Source organism: Puma concolor, chromosome D3 (assembly GCF_028749965.1).
Source record: "Puma concolor isolate L17-30 chromosome D3, mPumCon1.1.hap2, whole genome shotgun sequence".
NCBI classification, from domain to species: Eukaryota; Metazoa; Chordata; class Mammalia; order Carnivora; family Felidae; genus Puma; species Puma concolor.
Window position 1 is genome coordinate 65780778 of NC_141678.1, and position 13084 is coordinate 65793861.

General features: G+C 41.6%; 1 protein-coding gene across 3 annotated transcripts in view; it reads left to right on the top strand.

The window, feature by feature from the left end:
* SETBP1 (SET binding protein 1) overlaps positions 1 to 12581 on the top strand; it is a 380272-nt gene extending 367691 nt beyond the window's left edge. For all 3 annotated transcript variants that reach the window (XM_086682866.1, XM_086682868.1, XM_086682867.1), the window contains one exon: positions 7139 to 12581. In XM_086682866.1, the coding sequence (XP_086538992.1) occupies positions 7139 to 7761 (623 nt within the window). In that variant the 3' untranslated portion in view covers positions 7762 to 12581. The remainder of the gene's footprint in view (positions 1 to 7138) is intronic.
* The last annotated feature ends 503 nt before the right edge of the window (positions 12582 to 13084 follow it).

Below are 13084 nucleotides of genomic sequence, written 5' to 3' on the forward strand. Positions count from 1 at the left end.
CCCAACCACCAAGGCACTGCAGTCAAGATAGGATGTTGCTTTACCTTAAACCCCTAAGTGGGAGCTGCCCTGGAAGAATCAAGCAGGTACTGTGTGCTTCACACAAGCCAGTCACATTTTCAAAGAAACCCCAAACTGTATTATGCCTTTAAAAATAGAATGGAGACACCTTTATATCATGACAAATCTCCCACATCTGCTAACCCTTAATTCTAAATTACAGCTTTGAAATTGTAAAGCAGTACTACGGCACTTATGCTGATGACCAACAGCAACTCAGATGTGCCCTGCCTTGCAGAAGCCTCACTAACAGAGGCAACTTGCCATCTTTTTTAAAAAGAGCCTTTAAGGCCAGGATTGTATAAGGTTAATTTAAATTCTAGGGAAAAAGGAAGAACGTTTGCATGCCAAGGCAAGTTGCTTCATACATCCCATTAAAAAATAAAAGGCTGCATTAGGAAAACAAGAGATCATTACTGAGTAAAGTACAAAGTACCAAAAAAAAAAAAAATGCACAATTTCATGGGAGAACATTAAACAAGTGAATTCCCTTGAGCTTGTATTTGCTGACCATGTGTTGCTATATGCCAGTTCCATGTGCTACTGTGTGAATGAGCCTGGACTGGGGATCCTGGGAGTACGAAGAAATGACATGGCTTCTGCCTTCGAAGGATCTTAACTTGGATCACCATACAATGTAATTCATACTGCAGCTGTCTGCCTTGATTGAGGGAAAGAGTGTTCCAGCCCTTTCCACCCTGGAAGGCAACTCCAGGCAGTTCAACAGTCCTCCCAGTATTACCTCCCTCCCTGCAGGGATATTTAAACAGCAAGAAATATTCTAACGAATCTAGAGATGAATTTGCTTCCCTTTCTGACACACCCAGAACTTTCTTCTCAAATTAAGATGTGTCTTGCACATGGACAAAGTATAGTCTCCAAATCATTAGCACCTATTTTGGAGGAACTTTACATATAACTAAGCCTTGTTAGCCTCTCTCTTGCTCACAGTGCCTATCCTACATCTGCAAAGTCAGTGTGCAAAACACAGTGCTAAGTCCAGTCTTTGATTATCATAAAAGACGTGACCAAATCAACAAATGCTGATGAGCCAATCCTCTGATAATGGGAACTAAAAGACAGAAAAGCTACGTCTGGGCCCAAAACCAAGTCAACCATTTGCATGACAATTTTAAATACAGAGAAAGGTCTAGAAGATGATTTGCTTTGCAGTTATGAAGACATGAATTTTCATTTTGCCTTGGCCACTCATAATTATTTTTTAAAACTAACAAAGAGCAGGCAAGATATGGGCCCATTATAAGAAGGAGAGCAAATATGGAATCAATCTTTGCTGCAAGAGCCCAGAAATTACTGTCTAATAATGAAACAATTTGAAGAGAGAAAAATCTGAAAACATTTAGAGGGACAATGAAATCATAAGCAATAAGGAGAAAGATTTGTGAATATCGAATCCTGCCAAGACCAAAGTCCTCACCCCCCCTCCACCACCACTAGAATTTCAAAATAATTTGAAATTATTCCACCTCACATTTGGGAAGCCAACTGATAATGAGAATAGGAAAGAATTACAGCAATCTTTAAATCTAGAAGGGAATTTTGAGAGTATCTAGTATAACTGCCCAATGTAATAGATGAGGAGAGATCCAGAGAGGCTAAGATGTTCATCCGAGTTCAGATTTGTTTCTAGCTGCCCCTGCAGAGTCCTTCCCACTGCCCTGCCCTCTGCTGCAGTTCTCATGCAAGGGTAACAAACCTGAACTGAAATATTTGGATTATACATATACGGGCAAAATACAATTCAGATGTTCAGTAGATGTGGATACCTCCCCCCCACCTCCAAAGTTTACAATGTAAAAAAGAAAGAGGCATATTAAGTCTTAGCCCCTGATGGCATCAATGGAGATTGGGCCCTGATATGTTTATTCATTTGGTCACAGCATAAAAGCCAGAGCACTTAATCATTCTCCCAGCCCATTAAGCCAGGAGGGCAGCTACCAGCAGGAATTTTCTAGGGTGATGATACATGCCTTTTGCTGAGGACATTTCTTATCTTTCAAAAATTATTTTGGTGACAGAGCCCAAAAGGGTGAAAAACCAGAGCACCCTACAGTCCTAAGATGTAAAGAAAGATGTTTTATTGCCACTTGCCATGTATATGTTTTCAACCAGGTATTATGGAATTATCAAGTATATACCAAAGTAGGCAGAATAGCATAATAAACCGCAGTGTACCCACCACCCAGCTTCAGTAATATTAACTCAAGAGTAATATTAACTCAAGAGAAATCCTATTTCATCAGTACTTCTACTTATCTCCTCTATTCCTCATTATTTTGAAGCCAATTCCAGAGGATATCATGTGACTTCATCTATAAATATTTTAGGGGCACCTGGGTGGCTCAGTTGGTTGGGCATCCTACTCTTGATCTCAGCTGAAGTCTTGAATCTCAGGGTCATGAATTCAAGCCCCACATTGGGTTCCATGCTGGACGTGAAGCCTACTTTAAAAAAGAAATAGCAAGTATTTCTAAAAGCTTAGTACTTTAAAACATTGTCATAATGCAGTTATCACACCTAAGTAAGTAAACAGGAATTAAATAATATCATGCAATGCCCAGACACTATTCAAATGTCCATGAATTCATGAAATAAGATCTCTTTTGACAGTTTGTTTAAACTGGCAGCAAAATATGGTCATTTTATCTCTTACGTCTTTTTTAATTTACAGTCCCGCCACCTCCCCTGCCTTTCTCTACTTGCATCTTATTTGTCAAGTTTCCCACAGTCTGTATTTTACTGAATGAACCCAGTGTATTTCATGGTGGTTAGGACTAGAACTGAGCTGCCTAGTACAGTAGCCACCAGCCACATGGAGCTATTTAAATTTAAGTCAAATTAAAAATGTAGTTTCTCAGTCATGCTAGCCACATTTCAAGCGCTTAGTAGCCACATGTGTCTAAGGACTACCAAATGGGACAGCACAGATATAGAACATTTCCACCATGGCAGAAAACCCTACTGGACGGTACTCCTCTAGAAGCTTATGCAGTATGAGGTAGCTTTGGAGAGGAGAGTGAAATCTCATCCACCTAATCCTTAGCTCACAATTGAGCTTCCACATTGTTGTCACTTTAAACCTCCACATTTGCACACTGAAAATGAAATAAAAATTCAAGGGATCTGGGGCGCCTGGGTGGCTCAGTCGGTTAAGCGGCCGACTTTGGCTCAAGTCATGATCTCGCCGTCCATGAGTTCGAGCCCCGCATTGGGCTCTGTGCTGACCGCTAAGAGCCTGGAGCCTGTTTCAGATTCTGTGTCTCCCTCTCTCTGACCCTCCCCCATTCATGCTCTGTCTCTCTCTGTCTCAAAAATAAATAAACATTAAAAAAAAATTAAAAAAAAAAATCAAGGGATCTTGAATTCAAGGGACTTGAAAAGTGTTTTTACACTTTTTTAAATGGTATATTTGCAAGTACTTGTATTCACTTTTGTTACCAACTTTGTTTTGTTTTTAGATTTAACCATGTTGATATATGTTGCTTATTCCTTTCAACAGATCTATAATATTCTATTGTTTACGGATTAAACCAATAGATTGTCTATCTATTGTAACGGATTATCTCCTTAACATTTAGACTGTTTTCAGTCTTCTGGGCTTCAGGGAACATCCTTGCACATCCTTAGCCTCCCACTACAGATAAGTAAAGGAGCCAGCCTGGACACAGGTTCTCTGGGGCATTGAGCAAGCCCATCTTCAGTGCTAGTGGTCAGTGCCCAGCTGCTCACCAATATGATTAGTTGAGTTTACACTCCTACCAACAGTGTACAAGGACCCCCACTTCCTTACAGTACCACCAACATTAGGTAGTTTCAGCTCTGTAATTTTTACTAATATGGGTTCATGCATATGCAGTAAAAATATAAATAAAAGCATGGAAAAGGAAAGGACTGGAATGGAATTGAGAGGGGAGTCTGACTTAGCTGAATCTATAATATTTTCTTTCTTTAAAAAAATAATGTATAGGGAGCGCCTGGGTGGCTCAGCATCTGACTTTGGCTCAGGTCATGATCTCATGGTTCATGGGTTCGAGACCCACGTCAGGTTCTGTGCTGACAGCTCAGAGCCTGGAGCCTGCTTCAGATTCTGTGTCTCCCTCTCTCTCTGCCCCTCCCCCACTTGTGCTCTCTCAGTCTCTCAAAAACAAATAAACTGTTAAAAAAATATAATAATGTATAGGGGCACCTGGGTGGCTTAGTCGGTTAAGTGTCCAGCTTCAGCTCATGTCATGATCTCAAGTTTCGTGAGTTCAAACCCCATGTTGGGCTCTGTGCTGACAGCTCAGAGCCTGAAGCCTCCTTCAGATTCTGTGTCTCCCTCTCTCTCTGCCTCTCCCTGCTCGCATTCTGTCTCCCTCTTTCTCAAAAATAAATAAACATTAAAATATATATGGCAAAAGTTAACATTTATCAAATGTGAACAGTGGGTGCAAAGGAATTGGTTATGATATTTTTAGTAAAGGTATGTTTACATGACTGAGAATTAACTTATTTCATAATCATTTTTTCAGTACAAGGGCTTAATAACATATTATGCAGCATACAATGAATTACTGAATACGGTATTATCTACCAGGTTCCTTTTGTTTGTTTGTTTTTTGTCACTTCATGCTAAAAAGAAAACACTGAGAGAAACAAAACCAATGCTTGTATTTCTCCCAAATGACCTGCCGTTCATGGAGTTTTCCAGTCAATCTTTAGTCAGTCAGATGTTGACAACTAATTTCCTAATGTTTTACTTTCTACCTATATATGCTGTATTATGTACTACACAGAGTTTTCTTTCCCCCAAAGATGATACAAAGAAAGGGTTAACTTCACATGAAACGTGTACTTGGAATAATGTCAAAGGTTTTGTGGAGTCTTTCTGACGTCTTCTCAATACTCATGAACTTTGTGGACAAGATAGATCACCTGGCTCGGACATGGAGACCTGCTAGCTCCTACTGTCCCTATTTTTGTAGCGGATGCTTTAGAAATCCAAACTTGAACTCCTTTAGAGAAGACTCTGACTACAAGGCACAATGATTAGTGTGATTCATCAGTCCAAAAACAATTTTTAAATCCTGTCCACGGACAAGGCACCACGCTATGCTCTGTGAGGGACACAAAGATGGACAAGAATTGATCCCTGCATCTGAGAACTTACAATTGAGCAACGCTTTTCTTTCACAACACTAACTACAAACATTTTATTTTTGTACTCAGAAGCTCACTCTGGCTTTGTTCTATTTTGATCTTTATAACTTATTTTAAAGATTGTTCAGTAGTTATTCATTGCTCAGTAAGTCTTACAATGACCTTGGGCCAAAAGCAGTAACATTTTGACCTGTCCTATGGAACTCAGAGATTCCCACTCCATAAAGCTAGTGGTGTAAATAACTTCAAATAATACCCTCCTGGAGTTCAGTGCCAGCCACAGCACGAAAGAGAAATGGGGTGAAGCAGGGAAAGGAATAAAGTGGGAGTGCCCAAGAATAAGTGAGAATGGTATCCATGTTTTCAGTATTTTTCCCTCATTTCCCTTAATTATTTTTTTTTAGAGAGAGAGAGAGAGAGAGAGAGAGAGTACATGTGAGCAGGGAAGAGGGGCAAAAGGAGAGGGAGAGAGAATCTTAAGCAGGCTCCGTGCTTGGCACAGAGCCCAATGCAGGGGCTCAATCCTACGACCTTTGGATTGTGACCTGAGCCAAAATCAAGAGTCAGATGCTCAACCAACTGAGCCACCCAGGTGCCCCCTCTCCTTATTTCCTTAGGACATAGTTGAAAAAACATGGGATAACACAAGAAACTATGATGCTAAAACCATAATACATGGTCCTGTAATGTTTAGTAGGGTCAGCATCTTCTCCATAGGCATCTTTGGGGTTGAGAATCTAGGGTATATCACAGCAGCAAAAAACTAAGTGAGGACACACTTCTTACGTTCATAAAAAAGGAGGGGACGGTGTGAAGATGGGGCAGAAGAGTATGTGTGAGTGCCTGAGTGTGTGTGTGTGTGTGTGTGTGTGTGTGTGTGTGTGTGTGTACACATGGACGTACATGCATGCCTGCTCATGAACAGCACAGGGAGAAAGAATAACCTAAAGGAGGAAAGGTCTGCTACATCTTGAAGCCATTCACATTTTACAGTGTCCGAACGTCAAAACAAAGCAGTTCTGAAGGCTATTTAGCGGTAGCAGTACCTGACTTCTGGAGATTAGAGGTTTGACTCATACAGTACAGGTCCATCTGGCCACCAGGATCTGAAAGGAGCTCTTTACAAACAACACAGCCAAGTAGTGGAATAGTGGGAGTGATTCAGAAACACCCGGCTGGTTTCCCTTGAGGTTTTCGGAGGATGAATTGGTTAAGAAGGACTTGGTCAACTGGACACTATCAGGCAACTAGACAAGTCTAGAACATTGGCGGAGCGGGAGCAGGGGGGTGGGAATCAGAGAGATGGTGTCCCAGAAAATAATCCTCCCTCCTGTCAGTAGAGGAGGGTTAGAAATAAATAGGCACACTTACATACATGCTCCCTGTGAGGTCAAGGCATCTCTTTTTTGAGGTTGATAGTACATGTGAACGATCCAGATTGCTTGTTATAAAGGACTGTCATTTTTTTTCATTCAACATCTTCTACAAAAAGAAAAAGCATAACCTAATCCTAAATTGAATCACATCAAATGTCAAAGGGCTAAATAAAAAATAAAAGATAATAGGAACAGGTAATGGGAATATTGATTCTGACATTCACTCCCAGGGTAGATCTTCCTACATGGAGTAAGCCTGTTTCTAAATCCTAGACATGGGGAACAAGAGCATTCCACAGAATTGTTGTAAACAAGAAATAGTATAAATAGAATTGCTGTGTGCACAGAAGATAGCCAACCAATGTTGACTTGTACTATTTTCAGTTTCCATCAAGGAAAAGGAAGACTAGATACTGGGTCACATCCATAGCATCGCTCCTCCAGAATCTTCCTGGCCAAATACAATGCCAGTTGTCAGTGCGATAGCTGGGTTTAGGGCAGCTTGCCTCTGGTGCTCAATCTTCTCTCTTCCCCTCCTGCAGCCAGCTCCTCCCTGAAGAAGCGATTCAAGCGGCGGGAGATCGAGGCCATCCAGTGCGAGGTGCGCAAGATGTGCAACTACACGAAGATCCTGTCCACCAAGAAGAACCTGGACCACGTGAACAAGATCCTGAAGGCCAAGCGGCTGCAGAGACAATCAAAGACAGGCAACAACTTCGTCAAGAAGAGGAGAGGGCGTCCCCGAAAGCAGCCCACCCAGTTCGATGAGGACTCCAGAGACCAAATGCCGGTGCTGGAAAAATGCATCGACCTTCCCAGCAAGAGGGGGCAGAAGCCGAGCCTGAGCCCGCTCGTCTTGGAGCCGGCCGCCACCCAAGACACCATCATGGCCACCATCGAGGCGGTCATCCACATGGCCCGGGAGGCGCCGCCCCTGCCCCCGCCCCCGCCCCCGCCCCTCCCGCCCCCGCCGCCGCCGCCGCCGCCCCCGCCCCCGCCCCTGCCCAAGACCCCCAGAGGAGGAGGGAAGAGGAAACACAAACCTCAGCCTCCTGCCCAGCCCCCGCAGCAGCCGCCCCCGCAGCAGCCCCTGCCCCAGGAAGAGGAGGTGAAGGCCAAAAGGCAGAGGAAATCCCGAGGGAGTGAGAGCGATGGCCTTCCCTAGGGTGGGTCTGGGCGTCTGAACCTGGGGCTGGGGGAACTGACACTTGGAAGTGCAGTGAGCCGGGGTGGGGGCGGAATCCCACGCTGCAGGGACACCGATGCCCTTCTCTCCAGAAGCTGGGCAGGCAGAATCGCGCCCGATGACGGGGTTGAGCCATCCGTAGCTCTTGGGAAAGCAAAGCAGGGGGACGCCTTCAACAGAAGCTGGTCTGTGCTTTACAGCAGTTCCAAACCAAGCGGCATTTCAGTATGGCTAGATCCTTTGCAGGCGAGAAGACCCATCGAGGAGGAGAAAGCCGGTGGTGGTGCTCTTTGACAGCCACCGGGCCTCCTGCATCCAAGGTGCGCCTTTGATTCCATTGCATTTGCTGGCCAGGAAAATTGAAAGGGAAGCACCCTCAATTAGGAAACATTCCAAGGGGAGAAAAGCTGCAAATTTCTCAACTGGCTTTGTTGTAACCCATTTCCATTTAATTGGTTTTTACTTTTATTTTGGTTTTTCCAAGCTTGGCTAGGCTTTGGGGCACCAACATCATCTTCAGGTGACCTGAATCTTTCCATTAACCATACAGTTTCTCAGATGGATTCGTCATCAGAAGGTGGAATTCTAGTGATAGGCAACCTTAGACATGGATTCATATTCTTCTGTATGCCTCTGCTATATCACACACTGATACTTAGCGTAGTCTGTTCCTACCTTTCCTTTGCCCATTGTACTTCCATATACCTTTTCATTAACTTACTTGCTGCCTTCTTTTCCTTGGTACACACCTAAATAATGTAAACTTTATGTGTGTTGTAATGTTCACCCTTGGCATGCTGTCCCAAGGAACTTGGCTTCGAATCCCAATCATTGTGAAACAGATACTCAGTATTGATAGAGCCTTTTTAATAAGTGATTTAGAGCAGCCAAGGATATGTTGGCCGGGGTGTCAATCAGGTTATTTTTATACTTAAAACATATCAGCAGAGAATAGGCAGAACAGAACGGTTTTAATAACCCACAGCAAATGGAATAACTGACAAATCACCAAAAATTGAAACCCCAGACCCACCAGAAAGACAAATGTCTGGCAATGCCTTGGTATGTGAACCTTCATACAAGTAGCTATCATAGATTGTTGGAAAAAAAAAGAAAAGAAAAGAAACAAAAACACAATAGAATAAGTCCATTATCTCTTGATAATTATTTCTTAAAAGCAAATGGAAGTAAGTGTTCTTATCTGAAAAAAAAAAAAAAAAGAAAGAAAAGAAAATGCTCAAAGGGTATCACCACTCCAATTGTATCAAGCCACCTTGGACAAAGTATCCAAATTGTGGTTGCCTTAATAAACTAAAACATTTTTGTACATAATGTAATTATAAATCTATCAGTCTGCATGGATGCAAACTGTGTGTGACAAATCGTCTTTTAAATGGTCAATTTCAACTGTACATTTCTCATCCAAGTTGTACTCTAGCCATTGGTTTAGCGTGGACAAATATTCCATCTCTATCACCCATTTCCACAGCTCAAGTAAAACATGTTAAGAAGACTCAGAATGAATATGAAGTTATTCCATTGCCGTAGATGTTTTCTAAAAGTCAGATGTGGAAATTTCAAATAAGTATTTCCAATTTTCTCCCTTCCTCCTCCCCTTACCTTCCCCAAGACATCAAACACCTGGCATGGTAGATTATAAAAAGAGAGACACTGAGAGACAGAATTCAATTTTCTAATGGGAATTAGAATATCTGGTTTACCTCCAAATTAAGTTTCTTTACAGGAAGTTGGGACTGGCTGGAAATTGTATTATCACTTCAAAACACAACACTGTTTCCTTAGAGAGAGATGGATTTTTGCTGGGAACACAGGAGAATAAGGGATGGGGTATCTATGGGAGTAAATTTAAAAATCCCAAGTTAATATGCTTGCCAACATCACTGCTCTGTCATGGCACCAACAATGGTTGAAATTACCCACAGAGTCATCCTATTCTGCACTGTCACCTTGGGCTTAACATCATTTGCTACCCACTAGGTCAGTCACATTTAATCCTAGCAATATGTAAGTTTAAAGGAATGCATCCTCCTGTACTTTAAAGCTTATATCATAGCTACTCCGTTTGTGACCTAGGTGGACCTTTGGCATTTCACAGAAGTTGAACAGCAAAATCAAACCAGCCACTTTCAATGTGTCATTCCCAAGCCATGTCTGAGTGGTTCCAAAGTCACCGGAAAGGAAGATTTAAATTAGCCCCGTTCACCCCACCATGGCTATGAAAGAGCAACCATTTTCATTCCAATTAAACCATAAAGGGGTTTCTCTCCTGCCAGACTTTGAAAATCATTTCCTTCATTCTTTCTTTTGCCCTTCTTCCTTCTGGTGTTGTACCATTTACCCAAACAGGTCTGTGAGTAGACTCAGTCTTCCTGCAGAAGAGAATGAGCTGGCACTCTCTGAGCTTCTTAAAGAAGGACCCAAACTCTAATTGACATTAACTTCTAGTTGGAGAGAAATGTCAAATAACTTAAGGATACATTAGAATTTCCAAACCAGCGTAAGGTATTCCAGGAGGGATATAGCAGGGTTGTAACTACATAAATTCAGTTCTACAGTTGCCATGTGACTTAAATGCAAATCCTCTACATTTATGACCCTAAGAATAGATTGGAAAACCACAGAGGACCCAAACTGAGACATGCTAAATAGCCATTGGAAGGTGGAAGCTAGTCCAGGCACGGTACGGCTTCCTCTCTCCCCTGCCCAGCTCCCTACTCAGTATCATGTTACTTTTTTTTTTTCTTATACTTACCATTAACTTAACTCATCTCATTGGTACAACCATTTTCTTATTTTCTAAGTAACCCCTTTCCATTAGTCTCTCCTCTCCTGTCCTGGCTCAACACTAGGGCCAGCCTAGTTTCACCTCATTGGATGCAGAACCAGGATGAGAACTCAGCAATCTTGACCCGGACTGAGGAGTCTCTAGCCAGCCAACACTGCCTTCTGGAGGCTGCATTTTTATTTAGAGAAGATGTCATTTGGTATGCATGGGACTCCATAAACACCTCCAGCAATTATTTCATAAAGAAATCTCTTGGTTCTTTGTTTTTGTTTTTATGGAATACTTTCCTTCAGCAAGCAGGCATGAACCCACTTACAGGGAATCTGATTAGAGGTGAGCAAAGGATGAAATCGAGATGTAAAAGCCTCCTTGAAGGTGATGATGGGTCTCTGATCCACTTCCTAAGTGGCTGAGGAGCCACTTGCTTTTCAACCCCTCATCTCATGTGAAAGAGAAGTTTAACTTCCTCTAATAGCATGGCTCTGGCTACAACCCAAGGAAGACAGGTCAAAAGAAAGGAGAGCATGTCAGGAGCTGGTTTGTGACTTGGCAGGACCGGGACTCAACAGCCACTGACAGCCCAGAGTAGGTGACTAAGGGCTGACAGAGGATTAGCATGTTAACTTGGCTGCTGTTCGGAGTGGGAGGCCATGTTGGATGGCAGTCGGAATTTGTGTTCTGCACAGTGCTGGCTCTATAAATATGACAAGCAAGTGGTGACAGAATTATAGTATAAGGTGATGTACTACATGCACATCATAAAGGATTTGGTTTTAGTACTTTAGTAGAAAATCCCACTCCTACAGCTTATTACCCAACAATATTCAGATAATGAGTTTTTGGAGAATATTTTTTCCCTACCACTAGGAAGATTTACCTGGGAACTGTCTAAAGTCTATACATATATTTCCAAAGCCTTTAAATGCCAACTGTAGCATGGAGAGAGACGGGGTGGCAGAAGCCGAAATGCCTCAAAAGCCATTTAAGTGTTACATTGCAGGATTTTCAGTCTTCTCATTATGTAAAAGTAGATAAATATAGACATTATTCTCAACACTACCCTATAGTATCACAATGGTCCAAATGCCAGAGCTTACAGATAATGTCATCACAGTGCCTAGAAACTCGAACTGTAATATACCGTAGCATTTTCTTGGTGTTTTTTAAAGTTTCTTTCCACAATACAAGGCTCCCTCTGCCTCTTGTTTCTTGGAGAGTTTGCCCCACTAATGAGTCTTCCTTCTGGTGGGACTCAGTCATTTGGGGAACAGTCTTAGAAGCACATATCAACCAAGGAAGAAACTTCCTGGATATCTATTGCCCACTTCCCCAGGTATGATAAACACTAAAGGGGGGAAAAATTGAAAAGAGCTGCCACTGGTCAACACAGAAGGGCAGTTCCAACCTAGGTTGGTGTCTTTCTTTTTCTTCCTTTTTTAAAAAATCTATTTCTTAAATAATAATAAATGCACATGATGTGTTAAATATGTATATATATATTTCAAAAGAAAAAATGGGGCACAAGATTGTCTTACAAGTCGTGCTGGCTAATTTTTAGTTTGTATTCATAAGTGGTTTTTAAAAGCCTTTTTTAAAGTGTAATTTGCATGTTCTACTTTGATTGTATGTAAACATATTTTAGAACAAAAAATGTATTTGTATTTTATTGAATATAGAGGCAAGAAAATTGTACATTGTTTGAAATGTTCTTTTTGTAACAGTTTTTATTCATAAAGCATTTTTGTACATTTAAAATGAACACGGACTTGCTGTTATTTGAGGCGTAGATACATCTGGCATGCTTTACTGTCATGCTCCTCCATGGTCTTAGATGTTGGGTTTTAAACATTTTTTCTAAAAGAAAGCTCAGTCTTTTTCGCTACCAGATCAGGTTAGCACAGTATAGAGCACTTAACTATTAAAAAAAAAAAAAAGTTAATCCTATTCATATGTTATTCATTGTGTGAAATTAAAGACATTCAATTCAGTCTAACATGAGTTGTGAATTCTTTTGTTTTATTTTCCATCTGGTTCACATCACTAAGGAGTTTAATAGTATTTGGGGGGTCTTTGCTCACACCAACTGGATATAGAATCATTGAGAAAATTCTAACCAAACTTCTGCCTTTTGTAGAAATCTGGGAAGTACATCTTGGGCAAGATTTGAGTCTGATTTACTGGGTTACTGTTCAGAATATATTACACCTGGATGTAAAGCCAAGGGCTAGATTCAAAGAACCAGTCAGACCTCTGCTGAAAGCAAAGTATGTTGGATAATGTTGGAGACCCATCCTGTCCTAAATTTTTACAACATTATGGATGGGGATTAAGCTTTCTTACTAAATATCCCATGATGTCAGATATCTCAAGGATAGATCCCCGGCTGGATTTAAAGTTTGGAGTGATAGGAAAGGGCACTTAATCAACCGTAGACAGTTATGGATCACCTAGCCAGAGTCTACCAGTCTGAACAAGACCCTGAGGACAAGGGCCAGG